Source organism: Mchenga conophoros, linkage group LG9, assembly GCF_057382185.1.
Source record: "Mchenga conophoros isolate Kocher_MC1m ecotype Shallow Benthic linkage group LG9, M_conophoros_male_GT1.1, whole genome shotgun sequence".
NCBI classification, from domain to species: Eukaryota; Metazoa; Chordata; class Actinopteri; order Cichliformes; family Cichlidae; genus Mchenga; species Mchenga conophoros.
In genome coordinates this window covers 20,674,318-20,700,077 of record NC_140534.1, presented here as the reverse complement: position 1 = coordinate 20,700,077, position 25,760 = coordinate 20,674,318, and the positions used below count along the sequence as shown (strand labels likewise).

Genomic DNA, 25,760 nt, shown 5'->3' with positions numbered 1-25,760 from the left:
CTGAAATCCTTCTGTTCTGTCATCTCCCTGCTCAGCAGCATAGCGGGGAGTAACAGAACAGTACGCAGGGAACAAAAAGCCTAGATTCAATGAGAACCTAGACCAAGGTCAGGTTTATAAAGAAAAAGAACTGCAGCGCAAAGTTGCATTAAGATAAAATACCTGACAAGATAAGAGATAAGATAAGATAGAACTTTATTAATCCCTCGGGTGGGTTCCTCTGGGAAATTCGACTTCCAAAAAAAAGCACAGCAACGACCGAAGTTACAGTTACAGAATTGTTTTATATATATATATATATATATATATATATATATATATATATATATATATATATATATATATATATATATATATATATATATATATATATGTGTGTGTACATATACATACATACATATATATACACACATATACATACATACATATATATACACACATATACATACATACATATATATACACACATACATACATATATATACACACATACATACATATATATATATATATATGTATATATATATATATATGTATATATATATATATATGTATATATATATATATGTATATATATATATATATATATATATATATATATATATATATATATATATATATATATATATATATATATATATATACACACACACACACACACACACATATAAATACAGAGACAAATATAAATAAAATATACAAAGGGGATAAATAGAATAAATAGGAATAAAAAATAAAAATACAAGTGAATTGCACATTTCAAGTATTGAGTCTATTGCACTGTTGACTATTTACAAAAAGTATTGTACAGTGAGGTGAAGAGGCACTACAGCTTAGTTGTACATTTTCTGTCTATTTCTGCTCTGGGTGCTGTTAAAAATAACTGTATAAGCAGTCTGTCTGTTATCCAATAGAAAAATAATTTGGGTGTAAACTGAATCCTTAGTTAATCAGTTAGGATAACATCTATTGATACCAATACTATTTTAACTTCATTTCAACTTTTCTGTCAGAAAACATTTTCTGTCTCTAAACAAAGTACAAAAACAAACACCTGTGATGTGATTTGTGACTCTCAACGCTTTATTTAATACTTGAGAGGAAATAGATGAAAAATAAATATAAATATCAGCTATTTATATAAAATAACATCACGTCACAGACTATTTTAGCTCCAGACTGTGGTGGTTCTAAAATGTCTTATGTAGACAGTAGTTACCAAAATTATTAGATTAGAAAACTGTCAAAAACTTTGACAAAACTGAAAATAAGATTTTTATTTATTAGTCAAATAATGAAGTGAATTCATCTTTTTATACCCAAATATTGTGCTCAGTTAAAGTCAAAAATTAATCAAGCACAATATTTAACTAAATTTGTCTCTTCAGGAATGCAAGTAAATAACTCTAAGTTGACATCTTAATAAAAATAATAATAATTTGCTTAACTATACTATTTACAGTTATATATTTATATATTCATTTATTTATATTTTTCCATTAAAAGTATAATTTCCAAACCCTACCAACCCTACTTGTGGATTAACCATCACAGAAACATCAAAAATGATTTTGGTAATTACCAATACTGGTACTTTAGGGCAGCTGTGGCATAAACCTTACATTTTGTGCTGGTCTAATACGTTTGTTAAACTTTGTATTTTGATTTGTAAACCAATAATCTGTCTACATTTTCCTAGTTTCCAGCTTAGATAGCAGCTGTTTTACTTCAGAATTTCAAGAACTTGGTACATTTCAAAGGTTTTACTCCTTCATACACTGAACAAAAATATAAACGCAACACCTTTGTTACTGCTCCCATTCCCCACGGGATGGACGTAGAGACCTAAAATTCATTCCAGATACACAATATAACCATCCCTCCCAAACAGTGGTCACAAATCAGTCCAAATGTGTGGTAGTGGGCACATCTGCCATATTGAGATAATCCATCCCACCTCACAGGTGTGCCACATCAGGATGCTGATCTGACATCATGAGTAGTGCACAGGTGTACCTCAGACTGCCCACAACAAAAGGCCACCCTGGAATGTGCAGTTTTGTCTCACAGCAAAATGCCACAGATGCCACAAGCAATGAGGGAGCGTGCAATTGGCATGCTGACAGCAGGAATGTCAACCAGATCTGTCGCCCGTGCATTGAATGTTCATTTCTCAACCATAAGCCGTCTCCACAGGCGTTTCAGAGAATATGGCAGCACATCCAACTGGCCTCACAACCGCAGACCTCGTGTAACCACACCAGCCCAGGACCTCCACATCCAGCAGGTTCACCTCCAAGATCGTCTGAGACCAGCCACCCAGACAGCTGCTGGAACAATTGGTTTGCACAACCAAACAATTTCTGCACAAACTGTCAGAAACCGTCTCAGGGACGCTCAACTGCATGCCCGTCGTCCTCATCGGGGTCTTGACCTGACTCCAGCTCGTCGCCGTAACAGACTTGTGTGGGCAAATGCTCACATTCGATGGCGTCTGGCACGTTGGAGAGGTGTGCGCTTCATGGATGAATCATGGTTCACATTGTTCAGGGCAGTTGGCAGCTGAGTTGGCAGCTCCCAGTTCTTGCATGGCCAGCATACTCACCGGACATGTCACCCATTGAGCATGTTCGGGATGTGCTTGACCGGCGTATACGACAGCGTGTACCAGTTCTCACGAATATCCAACAACCTCGCACAGCCATTGAAGTGGAGTGGACCAACATTCCACAGGCCACAATTGACAATCTGATAGACTCCATGCGACGATGTGTTGCACTGCATGAGGCAAATGGTGGTCACACCAGATACTGACCGGTTCTGGGTCCCCAGACCCCCAATAGCGCAAAAAACTGCACATTCCAGGGTGGCCTTTTGTTGTGGGCAGTCTGAGGTACACCTGTGCACTACTCATGATGTCAGATCAGCATCCTGATGTGGCACACCTGTGAGGTGGGATGGATTATCTCAATATAGCAGATGTGCCCACTACCACACATTTGGACTGATTTGTGACCACTGTTTGGGAGGGATGGTTATATTGTGTATCTGGAATGAATTTTAGGTCTCTACGTCCATCCCATGGGGAATGGGAGCAAAAACAAAAGTGTTGCGTTTATATTTTTGTTGAGTGTAAAAACCTCTTCAGAGCTTTTTGGTGTCAATTAGAATAAAAAAGGTTGAGCTGACATGTTACATGTCGCTTCAACAGGCCGATGACACGTGCAGGTGCACAGTGCTGTGCACGTCTGAGGATTACCCTTTGATGGCTCTGTGATATACACAACTAGATCCAGTGCCAGTTTAGTGGATTTCATCCACCTCTCTCATTCCTGTCATTAATTAAAGACGGAAAACCATTTACTGTCACACCGACGGCCACTATAGGATCACCAGTTACACTGACAAGTATCTTTGGACAGGTTCAAAGATAGAGGCTTCCTCTGGAAGGCGACTGACGCACCACTGTGCTGCACAGCTATTTGTTATATTGGTTAATTTAACTACACTATTAAGGTTATTTAGTCTTCTCTGCTTTCTACCTTCTCTTAGTTTAGTCCAAGGTAAATGGACTGTAATTTATACAGCCCTCTTTTACTATCACTGTGAACCCAAAGCTCTTTTTACACTGCAAGCAGAATCCACACACACATTTCCAATCTTCACCCAGGTAAACATCAGAGGGTACTTAGGGTTTAATATCTTGTCCAAGGACTGTTTGACCTGAAGCCCCGCGGTGTTTCTGAGGTTCCTCCTTAAAAATGACAGGCCCAAAGTGAATCAACTGTTTCTCTGCGATTACAAGCTCTGTGTAAACTATATTGGTATCAAAATAAAGCTGACACTTGTGAGACTTCATCAGCAGTGCAAGCAGAGGCCATTCTGTCAAACTAACTGAGGATAAAACACAGAAAAGTATAAAGGAGTTTTTCCTGGCTTGGTCTTTTATAGCATATAGCTCTCTTGAAAATTTGATGCAGTAGATCCTTTGGGGTTCAACAGGTTAATACAGAATTTGGGAGCTGGGGATTGAACTGTCAACCTTCCTAATAGTAGGCAACCTATTCTAAACTCTAAGCCATCATAACTGACAAGCTTTTGGGTGGAGGTGGGAGCTCTGTGATTGGAACAAATAGAATTACTTGCACTATTGCACACTATCCACACATCTGTTAACCTATTTTTATTTACAAAAACAAACAAAGAAACAAAAAAAACAACAACTTCAGAGCAATTTCAGATTCTAAAGTCGACTTCCACAGTTGATTGTGCATAATTAGACTAGACTAGATTAGACTAGATAATTAGTCTTGATTAGACTTTATTGAAAAAGTGGTAAATGGGCTAGTTCTTTGCTGAATAACGCTTCTCTACTCTACTTGAACAATTTAAAGCACTTTATATAACATGCCTCACAAGCACTTTTTTCTGTCATCCACACATTCATACTCTGATGAATGCATCGGAAAGCAGCACAGGGTTCAGTATCTTGCCCAAGGATAATTAGGCATGGAGAGCCCGGAGCACTCTGGGACAGAACAGCCAACTTTCCAATTAGTAGATGGCCTGTTCCACCTCAGGAACAACAGGCTAAACCACAGGGAAAGTCACAAAAAGTGACGATAAAAGAGTATTGGTACCAATTTTTGGTACTTTTACCTGCTTGTGAACAATTCCCTTGGAATCACAAGTTCTTTACAATCAAGCTGAACAAGCAGCAAAAAGAGAGCCGTTGTTTTTTGTATTCAAATGTTTTTTTTAATACATGTAAATGAAGTAAGTTTATTACAACCTCCGTGTCCTAAAGAGTGACTAAAGGTTGAGATCTATCTTTCTTTATAAGAGGTGCGGCAAAGGTTTTTTAAAAGTGTTGTTAGTCAGAAATAATGCCCGTGCTGCATTAACAACCATAAATCCACAAGCAGATTATTTCTTTGTGATCTCACTGAATAAAATCATTAACCAAAATGTCTGATATGCAAATGTACAAGAACGAAAGGGAATTACTGTATGTCCACTATGTCTCGTAGTCTAATGGGATAAACATGCCAAACCGCTGGTTTAGAAGCTCCAAATCACTAAACCACAGCCCATAATTAAAGATGTCCTCCTCACCGCCCAGCCGACCCTCCGTGGATCATATTTAGCCTCATTTATGCTAATAAAAACCACTCCACGGTAGCAGACAGCCCTCTGTGGGATTCCCCTTCAATCCTCTGGGGCAAACGAAGATGGCTTTATCTGCAGCTCTCATCAGAATACCAATGAGCCCATATCACACCACGCCAGCACACACACAGCACGGCTCGTCTCCCCCAGTATAAAATCAGTCCATATCTCAACTTTTGAGGAATAAAAGCGGACAGAGCCGAATCAAAGTAATCATAAAGCTTAAGAGAAGTTTTGTTAAAGGTAGTCCAAGCCTTTAATTTAAAGCTTTGACGTGCTGTCACAGAACCACAGAAACAGATCGGATCCATCAGCTTCAGGCGGACAAAACCCTTTATCAGCCGAGAGCTGTCTGACTAACTGCTGCTAAGATTTGATTATCTCGCCTGGACAGCGAGCCATCAGCCCCGACTGACTTCAGTGGTCCCACTGCACTTCTGTAACAGTTTCTAGTAGGCCTGCTGTGGTACTACTTCAATGTGTGCCACTACAGCTGCTACCATTGGTTACTGTACCTATGATACCACCAATATCTGCTTTAATATAGTTGGTAATAATAAAAAACAAATAAAAAATAATAAAATAGAGTCTAAAACTATGAAGAAGTTTCACACCCCAGCTCCTCTGTGATTACTTCTTTTGAATTTGACCAAGTGGCCGCCTCTGAAGTTTAATAAGTTGGAGTTAAAAAGTGCCCGAAAGCTCCAGAATTGAGAATATATTCACAGAAATGTTGTAAGAAAAGTAAAGATCATTCCCAAAAGTGTGCTTACATTATATTAATAGAAGACAATAAGCATAAAAAAGCTGTGATGAGTATTGCTAAAGCATATAGTTAGGTCTGGATCAGGTGACCCTGAATCTTCCCTTAGTTATGCAGCAATAGGTGTTTGCTGCTGGGGGATTCCCATGATGCACTGAGTATTTCTTCTTTAGTCACCTTTCTCACTCACTATGTGTTAATAGACCTCTCTGCTGCATCACACTTCTTATTCATCTCTGTCTCTCTTCCACAGCATGTTTTTCCTCCTGTCTTCCTTCTCTCGCCCCAACCAGTCGCAGCAGATGGCCCCGCCCCTCCCTGAGCCTGGTTTTGCCAGAGGTTTCTTCCTGTTAAAAGGGAGTTTTTCCTTCCCACTGTCGCCAAAGTGCTTGCTCATAGGGGGTCATATGATTGTTGGGTTTTTCTCTGTATGTATTATTGTAGGGTGCACCTTACAATAGAAAGCTCCTTGAGGCAACTGTTGTTGTGATTTGGCGCAGTATAAATACAATTTAAATAAATTTGAACTGAATTAAATCTTTGTAAATCTTGAATTTCTCATAAATGACTGGACTCGTGTTGTGATTCTACCATATGACAAAATGCCTTCACAAATCATGGTTTAGTCGAGAATTGGCATCCATCAAAAAGTGAAAAGCAAGCAAAAACATCAAATAACAAACAAACCAATGAAAAGAGGTTCGTTAGCGCATTTAGAAGTCATGGAAGTTCACCAGAGGCTTCAAACCACATGCAATAACCGGCAGGAAATCACTTGGATCAAATAAAATACAATTATTTCCATAATCCCAGTGAGAGATGACATCCCTAATATAGCCATCTCACACGCACAGCTCCGAGTGTAAGTACAGATGCTCCACCCACCAGCTTTGTTTATGAGGGGCAGCCAATCAGAAGTAAGTTGGCTATAAAAGGATGAACTGTGAATTATGCAAAGCACTGATAGTGGAGTAGCCCAAGAATAACAAAGTCGAGCTGGAAATCAACATAATAAGGCCCCTCGGAGACAAGCTTAAGATCAAAATCGATCTGAAGTCTGTTTCATAAATGAGTGGAGCGGCTCAGCAGACAGATGAAATTGGGGTTGTACTGGGAACCAGATTGCAATCAGTGAAACGGAGTACAAGGAGGTATTTTAGAAAAACAAACCGCCACAGTATATAAAATTCCAAAGGAGAAAAAATGCTGATATACTCACTAAATGCTAATATCCTTTTACTGCATCTATTTGCCCCTAATAATGCTGCAGTCCACCTCCTGCTGCCGTTACACCTCCTTCTTCCCTTTAATATGTATGGTACTTCTATTCAGAGTTGCACTGAGACGTTTTCAAAATGTTTTTTTGTTCTGCAGCCCTCCTTTGTATCCGCAAGATACTTACTTTCACACAAAGGCAAAAAAAAAAAGGCACATGCCATGAGAGGAATCATGTGCCTAAAGCTGCTCAGTTAATCAGGAAAGCCACTCATTTTAGAATTAACATTTCTGTGACTCACAATAGAAGCTCAAACTTAGTATGAGCATTGAATTAGCTTGTCAGTTTGAATCTGTGTGAAAGGGCCTTTCAACTGTACTGCTGGGAAGCCGTTTTTATTGCTACAACTGCTAATCTCGCTCGTGACTTGGAAAACAAGAAAAATCCCAATATTCTTCATTTTGGAACGACATATGCATGCGTATAAATAAAGTGGCATCCTTACAGTAGCACAAAGAGCCTAATTCCTTTGGTTTGCTTCTGGGTGTGTCTCAGCAGATAGATGAGGCACATCCTCTGGGACCTGTGGGACAGTCCCGGAGAAGGCTTCGATATGGGCAGGGCGGTGGAGAGGCGGAACAGGGAGGTCTGCAGATGTGGGCTCAGAGATAAGCGGCAAAGCTTGGGTAACAGGATAATGGCTTCCTGTTTGAATTTGAATTGTTTGTCAGCTTATAGCAGCTTTGAACGGGGACGTGTTTATCTGAAAATCTGGTGGAGAGAGAATGCAAAAACAAGAACAACAAAGGGTCCTTTTGCTGTTTACTGGGATAATGATTTAGCTTCGTCGAGTGTGACAGCAGCACCGCACCTGACAGGAAGACAAGAGATTAAACAGGAAGTTGTCTGGAATCTGGGCGGAGCGCTGAGCAGCAAATCTGCAATTACACAGAGTCACAGACGCTGACAGCGTCTTCGAGAGAATTTTGGCATATTCACTTTGATAGTGGCTTTATAAAGATGACAAAGTATCCAACAGCACGTTTCAAAAATACAAGACAAGAAGAAGTCAGATGGGAAGATTTCTCAAGCCCTGTGTACTCATTTACACATTGCACCAACTGGCCTTTTCAAATTTTTATTTATTCTAGCTTTGGAGGCAAAAACTCAATTTTCTAAAACAAATTGTGACACTCACTGTCCCGTTATAATATGGGATTATCTGTCCCAGTTCTTCTCTATCTGAAGCATCCCTGTTCATGCCTGCAGCCTTGAGATGTTAAGGCACATCTGTCTCTAGCAGATGGCTCATCCAGAGAGAGAAATGAGAAACAGATACAGGTGGGTCTCTCGTCTCTGCACACTTGATTGGGGAAACTAATGGAAAAGTTATGCGCCCGAGGAAATTCAGGACTGGACTCGATCTCCAGCTGAATGCATGACAGCAAACTGAGCTTTAGATTTACCAGGACAAATTCAAAAATAAAATCCACACAAACCTAGACGACAACTTCAACTCAAACTTCTGCAGGGTGACCTCCCTCCACCTCTGCACCAGCTTAAAGCACTCAGCTCACAGTGGTCTAGTCCAAGTTTATCACTTCTGAGGGATTGAGACAGACTTGTCAGACAGCCTTGGGCTCCAGCGCCCTGAGGTGGAGCTTGGGGGTGAATACCAGATATCATCAGCCCTTTCAGCTAACAGTCCTGGAGCCTGGTGGGTTTCAGTGTGACCAACATGTTCCATATTCATGTGACATTCTGCGGCGGTAGCCTGCCAGAACTTTGTACATCGGGCCTTGATTCTATCCTGTGAATTTAAAACAGCACGGACCTAAACTGACAATAACGGGGGGTCCAGCACTGTATGTACAGCATCTGATGTCCACAAACAGGGGATCCCTGACGGAATGGCCTTCAGCTATAGAGGAATTTATATAAATAATTTTCTTTTCTTTTAGAAGATAAGTTGCCAAGAGATGCAAGACTTAAAGTTAGAGAAATTATGAAAACACTGGAATAATTTACTGGCAAACGATGAAGAAAGCTGCCTTCTGGTAATTACCACATTACAACAGCTAACATCTGGAAAACTTAGATTTTCTCTGAACACTCCAATATAACCAATTTGGGAATAGCAGCATAGATATAAACTGTATATCAAAGATGGACGTAGCCCCCTTGACATTAACTGTTGGTTAGTGAATTCGAGTTTTAAGGATTTTTATTTTGTAAATTCGCATTTGCTAAATTGTCCATAAGTCCACATTTGGATGATAGGGTGAAGTGGTGGTGAGGTTATCAGCTAACACCAGACTCCAGACTATATAGGGGGATTACACAGAAATGAATACATGTTAATTAGTGGACTGGACTGCTTCTTGTATAATGCTTCCACTCTTACTGAGCATGCAAAGTGCTTTTGGACTATGAACCAAACTCAGCTGCTCACACATATACAGACATCAAGCATTTGCATAAATTGCCAACCAACAACTCAGGATTGAGTATCTCGCTCAAGGATGCTTCGACATGCAGACCAGAGAAGTCTGAGAGTGACCTGATTTTTGTATGCTACTTGGTGGTAGGATATAAATATTCAAAATGATATTTTGAATGCTATTTTAATTAAAAAGGTTCCAAAAGCAAAAATATAGTGAAGAAGTCAAATTCAGTCACTTGAGCGGTGATGTGACTGAGCAGAGAGCTAGTGGCTATACCCCTCTGTACTTAATAGAGGCTGTAAAGCTTTGATACACTTTCAATAAATTAGTCTTTTTGTGAACATTCAATGTCCATTGAAAATGTTAACATTGGGAGTCTATAGGGAGAGCCTCTAGTGCCCACTCAAGCAAGTGCAGCTTTAAAATGGCTTAATTTTTCAGTCCTCTAGGTTAATGCTTGACTCTAAACCATTTTTTGCTTTCATTTTATCTTCACCTCTATGTTTCTATGTTAATGCTCCATATAAATCAAGCATGATAAAGCTGCAAATAAATAACCGGAATGTTTTAGAACAATTTAAAAAATGGTCGCTTTCTTCAAAACCAACCAATCTTTCTGTTTTGCATGTGAAACGTCGACTGGCTTGCTGGGCCTCCCTTTTAACCCCCCACAGGCTTTACTCACTCAGCAGCTGGCAGCGCAGGACCTGTAGGCTTGTCTTCATGGTATCATGTGATCCGGCTCCTCCTCCACAGTGCTCATGGTTCTCTGAGAGAAACACAGCAAAAAGAAAGCAAGGTGAGATGAAACTCAGGGCTTGGATATCAACTCGCATTTAAATGATCGTTAAACGCCAGTGTGATAAACCGTGACTATGTATGGAACGCTTTTAGCAGAACAGACAGGGGAAAGGACGAGATCGCAGACAACATCGTCCAGCTTAACCTTGACAGCTTAATCCTTGTAATGACTGCCACCCAGCAGTTACACCTGTGAGAGCAAATGAATTACATATTTCACAAATCCAGGTAGGACTGCAGTGGTGGTCAGCCTCAATGGTCGGGCTGCAAATCAGCATTGGCATCCTGCAGGCTGTGCTGGTCAGTAAAACCAATTATGGGGCATTAAACATTGACCAGTGAGCCTTGTTCTGAGACAGCCACTGCGTGTGTGTCAGCGAGACCAGTACCCAAGGGCACTCTTTAGGAGAATGACTCACTGATGGCCTTCTGCTAAATAAAAGGCCATATATACACACACATATCTCTATTCACCCCCGGAGGAGTGTGCGTGTGTTCATGTTTGCCTCCTTTTGTGGATATGCCCCCTCCAGGTTTAGGGCTCTGCTTGCGGGCAACCTGTGCTTCTGTGGGAGACGTGTGAGATAAGAGGGACAGATAACAAAAGCACACTTTATTTCCCATAAATGTAGTCCCACTCAGAGAAATGAAAAGAGACAACACATTACATCTGAGTCATCCAGTTTATCGCTGTCACTGGAGAACATTTTAATGCTTGTAAACTAGTAGAGACCATAAATCTGAATGCAACCTTAAGCAATTTTATAATTTATTAAAAAGACTGTTAAGTAACAGGTAAGGAAGCAACAGATACATAAAATAACAGATACATAGATGGATGTTTTTTGTAATATATTATATGACATTCAAATATTTAAATTGCATTACAGCTGTGTTGCTAGAAGGATGCTTATATTGATTGACAGCCGGGTGCTGCTAGCTGTCTGCTAGGCTAGCAAACAGCTAGCAGGTGTAATATCTTAACTGTGTTTGTTGGTGTCATTTTGAGTCTTTTTAATGCAATTATCTGACAAATAGCATGGTTTACCTTGCAGTCACTGTTGCTAACAGACTGTTTAAGAAGTCTGTGCTTCAGTTTTATTTGATTATTGTATTAACTAGCGTCAGTTAGCAGATGTGATGCACCTGTATAGATGGACACAGCTTGCTAACCAAGCCTGCTAGTGTTAGCTAAACATTAGCAGGAACAACATTTACAGAAACAATCCTAAACAAGAGAAATCAATGGCTGGAGCAGTATGGCTAAAGTTTTAAATAGAGCCTATATATGGGATCAGAAAATAAATATATATTGTAAAACATACACCCTTAGCATTAGTACTCCAGTACTGTTAAGAGACTGGAGGATTAAGAGTAGCTCCTGCAGGTACAACTGCCAGACACAAAATGTGGCAGGAAAATGTAACTTGTTAAATTTAACAAGGGGAAGTCATAAACATGAAATAATGGAGACAAGCTTCTATCAAATTACAAACGAGGAAAACAACTGCAAAACTGTAATTCTCCCGGCTCTATTTCCATGTTACAAAAGACAAACATAGACTAAAATGACGGGTAAAAAGAACATAATAAAATACGCAACTAAACAGGCTATCGTGACACATCATTAGATGACATAGACTCTCAATTTTGCTCTCTTTGCTCTCAATGTTTAGAAAATGAAAACAGAGACGCTCGCTGCTTCACTGCTCTTAACTCACAGCTTTGACTATAATGATATGAGCTTGGTTGTAATGGGCTGCAAGAATACAGTAGTAGAAGCAGCAGCAGCAGAAAATGAGTTTTTCAGATATACACGTATGAAGAAATGGAACTAGCTACAACAGTCCCAAACCCATCTTCACTTTCATATGACCATGAGGATGCTGAGATGATAGCATCTCACCACCATAGCTCCCTCATGTGCTTTAATTTGTTAGCGTCACGTTCCCGGCCTAATGAGCTCAATGGAAAGGTGCAAAGACAGCAGCTGAGCCTCTCTACATTAATTACGCTTCATCAGTGCTGCCAAACCGGTGCAGACTCATATTGGTGATCCTTAACTTGCAAGCCACAAGTAGTGAGGCTATGGGTAGGTGGATGGAGGAGACAAGATAATGCCAGGTGGTGTTTCATGTATACTAGTCATCACAGGGGAAAGGAAGTTTTTGTTGAAATGCGATTCAGCTCTTCTGGCCTCCTGTTGTGGAGCTGGCTCATGGTTCAGCTCTGTGCACACCAGCAGGTAAAAGATAATAGCGCATGACAGTCAAGGTCACGGCACTGCCAAAAATCCCAGACAGGATGAGAGGTTCATTGGGAGCTGTTGACAGATTTGATGCTTAACACTCGTTCACCAACCTGGATTCAATATCACTACCTCAGACTTCTTTGCAGCTGGGATTAGAAGGGATTGCAGGGTGGCTGTAAGTCACAAATGCAAGCAAAAAAACAAAAAACATCTGTTTGCAGAATACAGTATGCTTAAGAAAGCATGTCTGGTTTAAATCACTCTTTAATTAATTCAAGAACCAAATAATGGGGCAAACTAGAGCAGCAATCAGTGACAACAGCCATGATTTTGGCCAGTGAGTCTCTGCATGAAAGAAGTAGCTGGGATGGAGGTGGGTTACAAAATGGCTTGCAACAACTGTAGGCACATCATAGATTAGATTTGTAATGTGGGTATGCAGAAAGGTTTGGCACAGAGAACATAGCTACAAGTAGCGCTTTCTGCTGTGTCATGTCATTGGCCCAGTCCAAACCCAACTCTGTAGCTTATTTTTTGTATTTTTACTTAAAGCAATACTGAAAGCCACATAAAGGATGGATGTACATTCTGGGGTCTAAAAAGCGAAGACAGTGGAGAAGAGCCTTAAAGCCTGGACTTTTTCTAACAGGTGGTGACTCCACTGGTTGCAAAACGGCTGAAAATGAACCTAATCCTCACTTGACATATTGTCATGGTCCTGGGTCATTTTGACCCAGCGTTCTTAGTTTTCTTGTGTTTTTGTATTCATTCTATGGTTTCCTAGGTTGTTTAGTTTTTTGCATTTCCTTTCGTGTCTCTACCCTCTATGTGTATCTGTTTTTATGGTGATGTGAGTTCTTGTGCCATCTTGTTTTCTCCAGATTTGTTTTCTCTCTCTCTCTCTCTCTCTTTTTCCAGTCTACCTCTTCGTGTACTTCCTGTTTTACTTTGAAGGTCGGTGTGTTCAGTTTTGTGTTCTCCCTGTCTCGTCTGTGTAATCAGCGTCAGCTGTGTCTCCCAGCTGTTTCCTCTCAGTCCTGATCTCCTCTTGTATTTAGTGTCTGCGTCTTCCCCTGCTCGTCGTTGCATCGCTAACAACACACTTTAGGGTCCTAACTCCTTGTAAGTACTGCAAGTAGGGACCTTGATGTGAAGCATGTTTTCATCGGTTTATGAAAAATGCCTCTCCACGTGCATCTGATAAGCAACATCCATTCCCAGTTTAAAAATCCAATGTGTCCTAAACTGGTGAAATTGGGGGAAACATACAATCTTTGTCCAACTCTCAACAAATAAAAAGCAAATCAACAAAAACAATTCACTGATATACACTGGGATCTTTGCACATAGCCACCTAGCTATGTGCTTCCTCTGAAGAGGGAAAAAAGTTGCATGGCAACTGACATGCACACAGCCATCACCATAGCAACCCTAATGGTAGATTATATTGAAATTCATTCACAAGGACATTTTTTTGGCTCAAACACAATTGGGAAAAATGTTAAAAGAGTCAGATTTGGAAATTCTCACTCACCACAGGTAGAATGAGAAATCCAGTAGCAACCTGCTTGTCTCTGGCACTCTGCTTTGTGCTTGCAGCCCTGCTGACAGGACCAGGTCTGAATAGTGTGTCTGGAGGGGGTACAGACTAGAGGCCAAAGCCAAGGTCACCCGAGACGGCACAATGAAATAAACCTGTCACTCCGTTGCACTGTGGCCACCAGCCGCAGGGATAACAATGCTTTTAATTTTGGACTTCCCACGATTCTGCGGTTATGTATAGGGGCTGTGATAGCAGGCTGGCTGCTTGCCCACAGTGGCTGCAGCCTGGCAGCTTTTCCACAACACGAGGAGGGAGGGATGAGGAGGAGGAGAGGGAGGGAGGGAAGTGTGGGAGTCGATGATGATGGTGTGAACCACACTGTTGGCCTCTCTCAGACAACTGATAACAGGACTTCCAATCACAACTCTTCTAACTGATGCCTTTTTTGTCCCTCCAGTTTTGATGCTACACCCTCACGGTTTGGGTTATCTCTTTGTTGTGAACTGCAGGGAGCTTTCACATAGCTTCTGCTCAGGAAAGAGATACAAACACTAAATGTGGAAGCTGTGGTTTGAGAGTACATCAGTGTACAATTCATTGCGTCAAACCTCCTCCTTGGTGTGATCTCAGCGGGTTTAGCTTCATCTTAAATCGTGCAAAATCAACTTCCCCTCCACCCTGCCCTTCCAAGGCATCCCAGGGGACATGCCCAGTCAGAGGGCGTCCCTTTTCCCTTTGATGCTGTTTTACCCTTTGATGGAAATCAGCAAACTGCTCCTGATAGCCGAATTCGTGTTTCCTGCATTGCCCCAGCAGAGACTGTGGCTGCGCCTGAGGAGCAGTGATGGGAGTAACGCCTTATTGAGTGTTACTGTAATTACATTTTTCTGTAACACAGTAATGGAACAGATTGCTCTGCTAAATCTGGTAATAACACTAAAGATACTAATGAAACAATTATGCTGTTTCGTTTTGCATTAAATAAATTCTTTGCTTTCTTTCTTGTGCTCTTTTCAATCCAAAAGTGATGATGGCACACTGGCACCAAAATGACCATCTACGTGCCAGCATTCGCACGAGTTCAAGCCTGACTGTGCAAGCTGATTAGCGATTACAAGTTCTGTTATAAAACTATTATTCATCAGTGAGAAGTTTTAAAAAAATAACAGTGGCAGTGACTAAAAAACGAGAGACTGGCTTACCACTGGGACTTTGAAAACGTAATTATCCAGCCTTTATACGCACAACAACTGAATGATTACAAGTATTGATTGGAGGCAACAACAGGACCAAATTGAATACAAGCAGCAGAAGGAGCTGATTTCCAGGTATCTTTTTTAATCCTTCGATCCCTGAATGCACTGCCGTACTGCCGAGTCACTGTGCTGTGCTGTGCATGAGCGCTGCCAGTCATGGCTCTGGATAACGAACCTGGCAGGATGAGTTGCCGGTGCTGTGTCATGAAGGCTAGCGGAGATTGTGCAGGTTATCAATCAGCACATTCACTTCTCTCCAGGCCCTCCTTACAATAAAGTAACACAGCAGCCATTAAAAGAACATTAGGCTCCCAGTGTGTCGTTCAGCCTGATGGTAAACTACCAACACATTGTCTTCCACGTCCTGTCCAGTCTCGTGGTTATAACTTTAAAAGAAACATGCATGTATGGTGCTCAGACTAACATTTTTGGACTATCTGAATCATGTTGAGGATAGAAAGCCAGAGACAAGATGTTTCTTCCCTTTTTGTTTGAGAACTCTCATTGGCATTTATTCATTTATTTTCCTTTTTTTTTGTTTTTTAATCTTTTGTGGACTTTTAAAAATCAGCTGTATGCATTTTTTTTTTAAGAAATTCTATTTTCTGCACAGAACTAAAGTAGCCGGCTTCTAGATATCTAGATCACTGCTCTCATTTCCTGTTTCCTTATCAGTTTAAATAGGTCTGGTGTTTTGCTCTGATGGTTGTTCTCATGTTTGGAAAGACATCTTGTTTTGTGAAAATTACCACAACTGGTGCATCCGCTATGCAGTTCTGCCACGCAGTGCTATGACCTACAGAAAAAGCATCTTTCGGATCACCAAACACAGTTAGGTCCCTAAGTACAGCTATCTGTATACATAGTTCCCCATTATTAGATGCTCAAAGGTGACTGGACAGCTGGCTGACAAGCAGTCTTATGGCCATGTGAGGAAGTTTTCTCCAGTTGTTCAGCAGTATATTTCACATTTAGACTGTGAAGATACTGCTTGATTTTGCATCACTGTCAGACAGCAAATGGTAGAATCTGAGCAGCTCTGCTGGATAAACTACTCTTTATTTTTTAAATTGCAAAAAAGATCTGTTACTGTTTTTTTTCTTTAATAAAATATAATGGTACTGAACATCCATCTGCTCCACGACAAGATCATGATGTCAGAAGCCAAAGAGTATTAAGCTATAAATAAAGAGCTGTAAAGCCCCAACATTTCTTGATAGTAGTTTGAACAGTTACGAACTAAAATAAAAACAAAGCCCAACAACAGAAACGCTGCATCGTGATTGTGCACATTGATTTTATGTTTTTAGTGAGCAAGCTGTCAGCTCGTATCCTTGTCTTAGCCATCTGCAAGTTAACATACTGTATATGTCAGAGCTGAAAGGACAGTATAGCATTAAAGATGACATGCCTGTCAATGATCATTAATATAGAAAGCAGCACAGCACAAACGTGTCTTTGTGGGTATGTTATTACAGATGTGCCTCGTTGTCATGCGTGCCAAACACACAGAATGTCAGCGTCATGCTCGCTTCACGTCAGCAACGAATAAATGCGCTGCAGCTCTCGCCTGGATGAATGAATTGAAAATTGAAGAACTCCCACTCAGAAAGAGCTGAGCACCTGTGCTCAGGGGCAACTGAGGAGGAGTAGAACAACATCACCGGCCTCTTCATTACTCAGCACACACACAGACAAACACACACGCACACACAGCCTGGACCAATGACTAAAGCAATTCATCAGAGGACTTGTGTCCAGAGCCCTATCTGTGGGTGTGTGAACACATGTGAGACACAGACAAAGAGATAAATGGTAGTCGACCAGAATCCCTGCCGATTTGTACAGCTGCCGCAGAGTCCAAGTCAAAGTCTCAAATCTGGTCTTCGAGGAAACACGTCAAATGAGCCCGGCAACAATACAGTCCCACTGCTTTGTTTTTGGGACTTACGCTGCCTGAAGCCTCAAGTCTTCAAGTAATTATTTCTCCAAATTGCTTCTCAGATCCTAATCTTCCATTTTTAAACTGTGTCCTTGTCTAACATCTCGAGTTAGATCTTTCAGGACTAAATACTCAAGTGGATCAATTCTTTAGTAATCAGATTACTGTAAATGACTATGCAGTATTTGTTATCAGTATGTCTGAATCTGTTTGTAGACCCTTTGCACACAGAGTGCGAGGACAGAGGGATCGAGTTTATTTGAGGATGAATTAGTTGGGTTGTTTTTTGTCACATATCAGGACACCTTTGACCAAATGTCTCATCGGTGCTATTTGGATATCCAAGCTACACAGGAAGCCATGAAAATTCCCACAATAGGCAAAGTCAGCAAACTAACCAACAATTTCCTTCCTGATTCGTCAAAGTCAGGGTTTAAGTTTAATTTAGACTTTTGATCAAGTCTCAAGTCGCCATGCATTTTCCACACTTAAAGACAATCTGGAGTTGAAAAGCCGTCAATCCATTTATTTCATGGTCAGAGGGGTGCTGGAGGCGGGGAACACCCTGGATGGGTTGCCAGTCAGACAACCATTCACACTTGCGGCCAGTTTATTGCTGCTGTGAGGCAAACCACTGCACCACCGTGCTGCCAAGAAAGCAGCTGATTCTCAAATTCAAGCCTTTGGTAATAAAGTCTTAAAAATATTAAATCACGCTTGAGTCAAGTCATTAACTCTCACAAAGAGTGATCTTTACTCTTCTCTTCTCCCAGTAGGATGTCGAATTTTGTTTGTATATTTTATATTTATGTGATGTTACCTCAGCGTCAACACTTCCAGACACATCATCTTCAATGATGTGTCTGGCACGTCTTGTTCATTTATTTAAAAATCAATAAATAAAATATTTCCAAATTCTTTCTCAATCAAGTTTAAATCTCAAAGCAGTCAAGTCTACAGAGCAGCTCAAGTTCTCATTTTGTTCACATAAATCCAACCTGAGCTCACGTCTCAAATAAGTGAAAACTCACGTAGAGCTAAATAATCTGTATTCTGTAAGAGAAGGTGTCAGCCCAGGCAGCATCACGCTGGGAACTGAGGGAAGGCTAGACCCGCCTGACATACTCCGGCACACAGTGTAACACACACCTAAGGTCGGGCTTGGTACAAAGAGTGAGACAGGTAACAGAGCCCCAGGGAAGAAGCTGTGACAGACTCGTTATGTCACTGGAAAAAGGACACTGCAGACTGAAAGGCACTTGGAATGATTGAGAGCGCTGTCAGTGGAGGGATTTGATTAAGTCAGACCTGACAGACTTCAGTGCAGAGGAAACACTTTATTAGAGATGCCCCAGCGTTTCTGTGCCCAAAGTTTTTGGATATTACATCTTTACATACAAATGAGTCAACAGACAAAAGCCTGATTTGATCAACCACCCTCTGGAGTGCAAAGGGTGGTTGATTTTGGGATGTTTATAACATAACAGCAAAAAAAAAAAGGTAAATTACGAAGAACTTCAGTGTACTAAACATGATGCATATAGCACAGTAGCTGATTTGATCTACTATAAAATCTCCCCAGTGGGTGATATTTGGCTTTTTTGTTATTTATAGTGCTCAGACACACACACTCCTGGAGACCTTGACACCTGCAATACCTGCAAATGTCCGCGCAGGCATATACCTACTCTCCTGAGAGTTATTGAGCCAGGCAGTAAAGGAACAGACATTGGGATGCAGCTCACCCTCGCCACTGTCTGAGTCGTAAATATCCTTCTCTCCGTCGCTCGTTTCTTCTTCCTCTCTTTCTTCTTTTCGTCCTCACGTGAACCACACACTCCCCCCCCCCCCCCCCCCCCCCCCGACTGAGTGACTGACTGATTGCTGCTGCGAGCGGCTCACTGATGATGAAGAGTAACGTGAAACTACAACGTGTCGTGTCCCGCTACGCTTGTCACAACCGGTGAGAGAATCAAAAAGTAACATCGCTGCAAAAAAAAAAAAAGGGGGCTTAGGATGACAGTGAAATTCACCACACTTACTGAATGCATAATGACACTTTCATCCGGGGTTTGAGGCTTCAGTCTGACCAAAATCCAGACACTCACAGAAATGCATGAAGAAAGTCCCCACAGGAAATAGTGACACACCTCCTTGCATGTAGATATTTAATCACACGCGAGATAATGTGAATGATCCGATTGATATTCATGAAAAAGGACATGAAAGACATCTAAATAAACTCTTAAAGATGGATTTCTAAAGTAAATTTTAAAGCTTTGCATCACATTTCTTTATTCATCTACATGTTTTCCTTTGAGGTTCTGCACTAATGAAGGAAAAAGGTTTTTTCAACAATAAGAAAGGACAAAATGGGACAGGTCGGATGTCAGGTTGACTAGTATAAAAAAGTAACAAGGTGTCTGATTGGCTGCTTTGAGAATAAGCGAATAACCAGCTGCATATAGAGCTGCCTTACTGAGTTAAAACGCTACTCTTTGCCCCTTTTTCTCTTTCATATCTAAAACACTCGAGGAAAAACATTTGATCAAAGACTCCTTTTTGCCTTCTGTCTCAGAGCCTGCTCTCTAGGCCGTTACATCTCACAGCGTGGCTGTACGTGTCGGGTCAGCAGACAGACTGATATGTAAAATCTGTCTCTCCTGCCCTGTCACATTGATTATTGGACCTGTGTCACTCGGTGAGGCCACAGTAACGGATAACAAGCACATAATCCTTCTCGTAATGACTGTCTAAATTTATACCTGGAAAATAAGCAAGGAGAGCTAATCAACCAAAGACTTTTAATTTCTCTAAATCCTAAAGAATTATGGAGAAAAACAACTATTTGGATTCAAAGAGTGTGGTTGTTGACTTGAGCTTTTTTAAATTTACCTCCCCGGCAGCTGAGACAAACCATTCGCTGGCGATAACATTCCTACCTGTGTGTCCTCCGGCACACATCTTCAGCCATCTGAGTGCCTGAAGCTGGGAGACATCAGAGGCGGTTACGTGTCTGTAAAGTGATCTCCAACAGCAGTTTCAACACAGGCCTAAACGTAAAAGATCAGGGAAAATAAACCCTGAGCTGCAAGCACTTTCTCCTCGTTCATCTCCCATCTCTTTCTGCTTCCCACCTCTTTAATGTCATGTCATGCTTCCATCCAAATAAGTATCTTGCTCTTTCCCTTCTCTCATCTTTACTTTAAACTTGAGCTTCATGCTCTAAGTCCCTTAAAGCAAAGAGGGCGTTTTAATGCCGACTCTGGAAGCTGGAAAATGGGATTTTTAAATGATGAGGAATAATTTAAAGACTTCCATCCAACATCTACATGAAGAGACAGCTTTTATTTTTATTTATGTATGCTCTGTGTGCTCTCCTGTGCACAAACCGAGTTTACACACATATATATAGATATATATATATATATATATATAGATAGATGTGATAAAGAAAACATAGCTTGAGTGGCAACTTAACAGGTAGTTGGTCGCATCTTTAAAAAAACATTTTAATACCATTTTTACTTTGTATGACATGTTGAAAATTGGCATATAATGTGTACCCAAAGATATTCTGCATTAACAGTTATCCTGCAAATGTCAGATCACAAGAAAAAAAGCCAAAGTGTTATTACAGCTGAAAAATTAAAGGTAAATGTCAAAACTCATGTTGTATCAAATGCTCTAAAGACAAGAAAAAGCAGACAGGAAGAACCACAGGAGATTTATAAGCTAAATCAGATTAAAATTCAGGGTCCTTTGCTTGCATAACAAAAGGCTGACTCAAGAGCAGTGCAAGAGAGCGTTAGCTTTCCCCTTGAGTACATGTACTGTCCCCCGAATTCCCCGGGAAAGCTCCTTAGACAGTAAATGGATAGAAATTTAATTTGAGGCTATGCCTGTTGTACGTTCAGCTCAGAAAGCATTTTTACTGGCAAAAACAGCAAAGCTGGCATTGTTGTTGTCACCAGGTGAGTTCGTCTGTGTGTGTCATCCTGGGAAGATGGGGTCCTGGTCCTCCACTGAGATGTAACACAAAGGCAGCTTAAAGCACTTTCGCTGGTATATGTGTGTCTGTCTATGAAAAGATTTTATCACCACAATAGCATCATAGCAGTGCATGATACAATAATTAAAGGTTACAGATGTATTCACTTTAGCTTCTTAGGATCACTGTTAGTTACAGTAATGCAGTTCCTGCGGTTCAAAAGAAACTGAAGTGGACTGTAGTGTCAGATCCAAATGATGAGTGAATTTGGAGATCGGTGTGGTCTAACTCCTGGAAATAAAGCAGCCAGCATTCCTGTCACAGCTTCATTATTTAAAAGCATTTTGCATTTTTGACCCTTCAAGTTTTACTTGGAACTATTCACTTTTCTTATCTAAGAGAAAGCGGTGCAAAACTTTTGATTGGCAGTGCTAATCCGTCAGAGTGCACAAGGTTGTATGTGTGACTGTGGAGCTCAGCACTACATCAGATTTCCTGTAATGCCAGAGATGTGGTTGTCCTCCATCTGACAGCTCATCTGCAGCAGGTCGAACACCTGTCACACTTCACTGTCTGTCAGGGAAGGTGATGGCAGACCAGCTGGTGGCCAAACTGCACTTCAGGGCAAGCTCACATAGTTTAAAAGGTACCCATCGGTGGACACAGAGTGACTCAGCTGGAGGCAGAATAAAGTATTTTTTCCCAATGTTAGACCTTTTTACCAAAACAATCTTTTGAATTTATTCAAACCGTACAACAGAGAATTTCTGTATGGACATATATTCACCTTTTTTAAATCCACATTAGAGCTGTTCGAGAAAAGAGCCGGTCTTTCTGAATACGATCCTGCACATTTGCCTTAACTTTTGAAATAAATTCAGCACATGAAAGGAAGAAAGGGACAAAATCCCCACACTGGAAAGAAGTTGAAAATTGAAAGCAGAATCTTTTGTAAAGCCCGATATGTGGTCTGCTAAATGAAATGTCCTTTTAGGTGAATACATGTAGGGAAAATGAGATTTAAAAATCAGAATCTTTGAACATAAAAGTAGCACAAGGCATAGAGACGAAAGATCCCCAGTGGCAAGGCATTTCGATTCAACTGAACATGAATCTTATGTTCCAAAAGAGCAGGCAAAAGAGGTTTGTTACAAAGGTACACCTGTTTAACTGCTCCTTTAGACAAATATCTAATGAGCCAATCACATGGCAGCAACTCAGTTTTATGTAGACATGGTCGAGACGACCTGTTGAAGCTCAAACTGAGCATCAGAAATGGAAAAAAAAAAGGTGATTTAAGTGATTTTGAATGTGGTGTCGTTGTTGGCGCCAGATGGGCTGGTCTGAGTACTTCATAAACTGCTGATCTACTGGGATTTCCCACACACAGCCATCTCCAGGGTTTACAGAGAACGATCGGAAAAAGGGAACATACCCAGAGAGCGCAGTTCTCTTGAGGAAAATGCCACTATTGCAGTATCTGAAAACACTGATTCGTGGATTATTTTGTCATTGGTTTGGGATAGTGTGAAATGCCACAAAATATTTCAGTATTGTTGCAAACATGGTGTGCCTAACAATCTGTCCAGATTCATGAACTCTAAAGGTTTAAGACAAGAAACTAAAGACCTGTCATCCAGTCATTTCTTGTGTCTTACCGTATTTCCTTTAATACATTGTCATTTTTCTCATTTTGTGGGATTTTGTGGCTTTTGGTGGCTTAAACTTTTACTTATTATGTTGTTTACATAACACTTTCTGTATTGCTATCGATAACATTCTGGTGATATTAATATACTAGTACAATTTTTCACATTTTCTGTAGAGCATGGTAGTATTTACAACTACGTTAAACCATGACATACTATCTTTTTTTATTCTGTCATGTTTTGATCGGTCTCACTATACATGTTTGAGATTGTAATTTGAGTATGATGCTAAATTTGTATCACATTAACAACAGGAAAGAGTAAAATGACTGGCAAAGAGGATGAAAAATGCAAACTAATGAAGACTTTACAAAGGAAGCAAAGTCTACAAATGAACTATGAACTTACAAGGTGTGACTTTAAAGCCTGTTTTTCATGTATAAAGATACTTTTTGCATTTGTCAGACAAACGTTAGCAGTCTCCGTGGGACAAAACATCCAATCACATCTTACCGTAACATCTGTTTTCTGCTCTGATTGTTAAGGGAGAGGGTATTTTTAGCTCCACATATTGAATAACAGCAGACACTTCTCCAGAGATTTAAAATTGAGACAAACAGACAAGCCAACAACAGAGCAAAATAGCATGACACAGCAGTAGTGCTGCAACACCGAGGGTGCTGTCAGCCGCCATCTATCCTCCGGCTACCCAGTGGACATCACGCTTCCCGCAAGGCCTCCCTGAATGCACCTTAGCCTTTTATACTAAGCAGGTAACTCAGAAAAATCAGCATTTAGGCAAGAACACAAGCTTTGATATAAATGTTTGGCCCTGCGACAGCAGAAACACTTTTTTGTGCACTGCAGCACAACTTGCTGCGACATTAAGCAGGACCATTTGTCAAAGTGCTTCCCACCAGAGATCCCTGATGTGACGCCGCTTCCGAGGAGTCGACACTTTGTAGCCTTAAAACTTCTTCCACAGAAGAAACGACGACCTCTGCGTCAGCAAAAAATGCCTTCGCGTCCACACAACCTCTGCAGAAAACATTGGTTGTTAAAAGCCAGCTCTCATATATAAGGACACAATTTGGTCTGATGCTACTATGTCCAAATGATTCGTGTCATCTAACTAAGTGTCATGCATGAACATGAAAGCTATTTTATTTGCCTTGAGGCTTGCAGATTAAAAATGCAGCGGTGCAAGATGACTAACCAAGGGTTGTGCCTCCAGGGTATGAGCCACTTCCTACTCTTCAAGTTTTTACTTAACGCAGAACAAAAGGCTCAGGGTAGCTACCATCACAGAGGGAATAATACCATAAACATGCTTAATCCCTTCAAATAAACATAAGATGTAGCAGAGTGGGACAGTGTGCTTATTTCAGCATCCTGGGGGGTCGAGGACAAAAAACAAAAGATAAATGTAGGTATCAGTGCTGCTTAACAGATGGCGAACTGCTGAATTTTTAAGGGTTGCAACCCACATAACTGATACTTGAATGCAAGTCAGGAAACTGATGTCACCACTGAAGGAAATAACTAACCTCGGAAATCCTCTTCATCCAGTACTATTCAGTAACGTAGAATTTAAAGATGTAAGTGAGTAAAAATGTGACAATAGGCAGCGAAGTTCACGCTTTCCTGTGGACGTATCATCTGATAATCCAACTGCGAGTATCTATGAACCACACGGCAGCTACGTCTGGAGAATGGCAGGAAACGGGGCCCTTTGGCACATTTAGGAATGTCCGTGAAGTAGACACAGCAAGTCCGTGTTGTACCCAAGAATTTGCATCGCAAAGCAGGAAATTCATAGTGTTTCCACTCTGTCTCAACGCTTCCTGTCTCAGTTAATGGGCCCCAAACACAGTTTCAGGAGAAACAGCAGAGCATACACCTCAGAATCTCCAGGACTTTCCACGCTCTGTACACACATTCCTGATTTTACCTCTTGACGCAGCCTCTTGTATCATGACAATGGCAGGAACGAAAAGCAGTAGGGATGTTTTTTGGAGGCATGGAGGGGGGTTGGGGTGTGTATTGTACCTCGTTTCCTTGAGTGGTGCAGCAGAGATTGCTGAGAGCCAGCTGGGACGAGCGAACAAGAGGAGCAACATCCGTACAGAACATCCAAGGTCCCCAGATTTCCCGCCGGGTGATGACCACGTGTCCGGAGCCCAAACAGCAAGAGAGACGGAGGGAAAGATGTCGCATTGTTCTCCTCTCTCCTCCTCCTCCCCCCCCCCTTACCCACCACCATTAGTGAGACGGATTAACTCCAAGAGCTTCTAGTGTAGAGTGTGTCTGGCTCGCTGTATGCTGATACACACACAGACACTGCATCAATTAGACCTATTGTTATTCAGAGTGACAGGCGAAGGCAGATGCGCTCTACAACAACACGGCCAGGACAATTGGCCTGAAGCGGGAGAATTTACTTATGGATGAGCACCCCGGTTGCTCAGTTCACCAAACAGACTAAAGCTCTAATAAGGCAATTAAAGACTAAAACTGTGCGTACTGCAGCACCCAAACATGCCCGTGAAGGGCACACCCTGAGAGCGCCCTAGAGTCCTCACAGGGGTGACCTCCCCCTTCCAGCCACTACAGGAGCAAGCAGAGCAGCTGTAATGACTTGAATCAACATCTCCTGCAGCTCTGGGGCTGATGTTCACTCAGAGATGACAGACGATATGATGGCTTGGAGGCCTGACAGGGTTGACATTTTAAAG

General features: G+C 41.1%; 1 protein-coding gene across 1 annotated transcript in view; it reads right to left on the bottom strand.

The window, feature by feature from the left end:
• tmem108 (transmembrane protein 108) overlaps positions 1-25,760 on the bottom strand; it is a 58,513-nt gene that overhangs the window by 15,790 nt on the left and 16,963 nt on the right. Inside the window, exon 2 of the mRNA XM_085286867.1 lies at positions 10,278-10,361. Coding sequence (XP_085142993.1) covers positions 10,278-10,317 — 40 coding nt within the window. The 5' untranslated portion in view covers positions 10,318-10,361. The remainder of the gene's footprint in view (positions 1-10,277; positions 10,362-25,760) is intronic.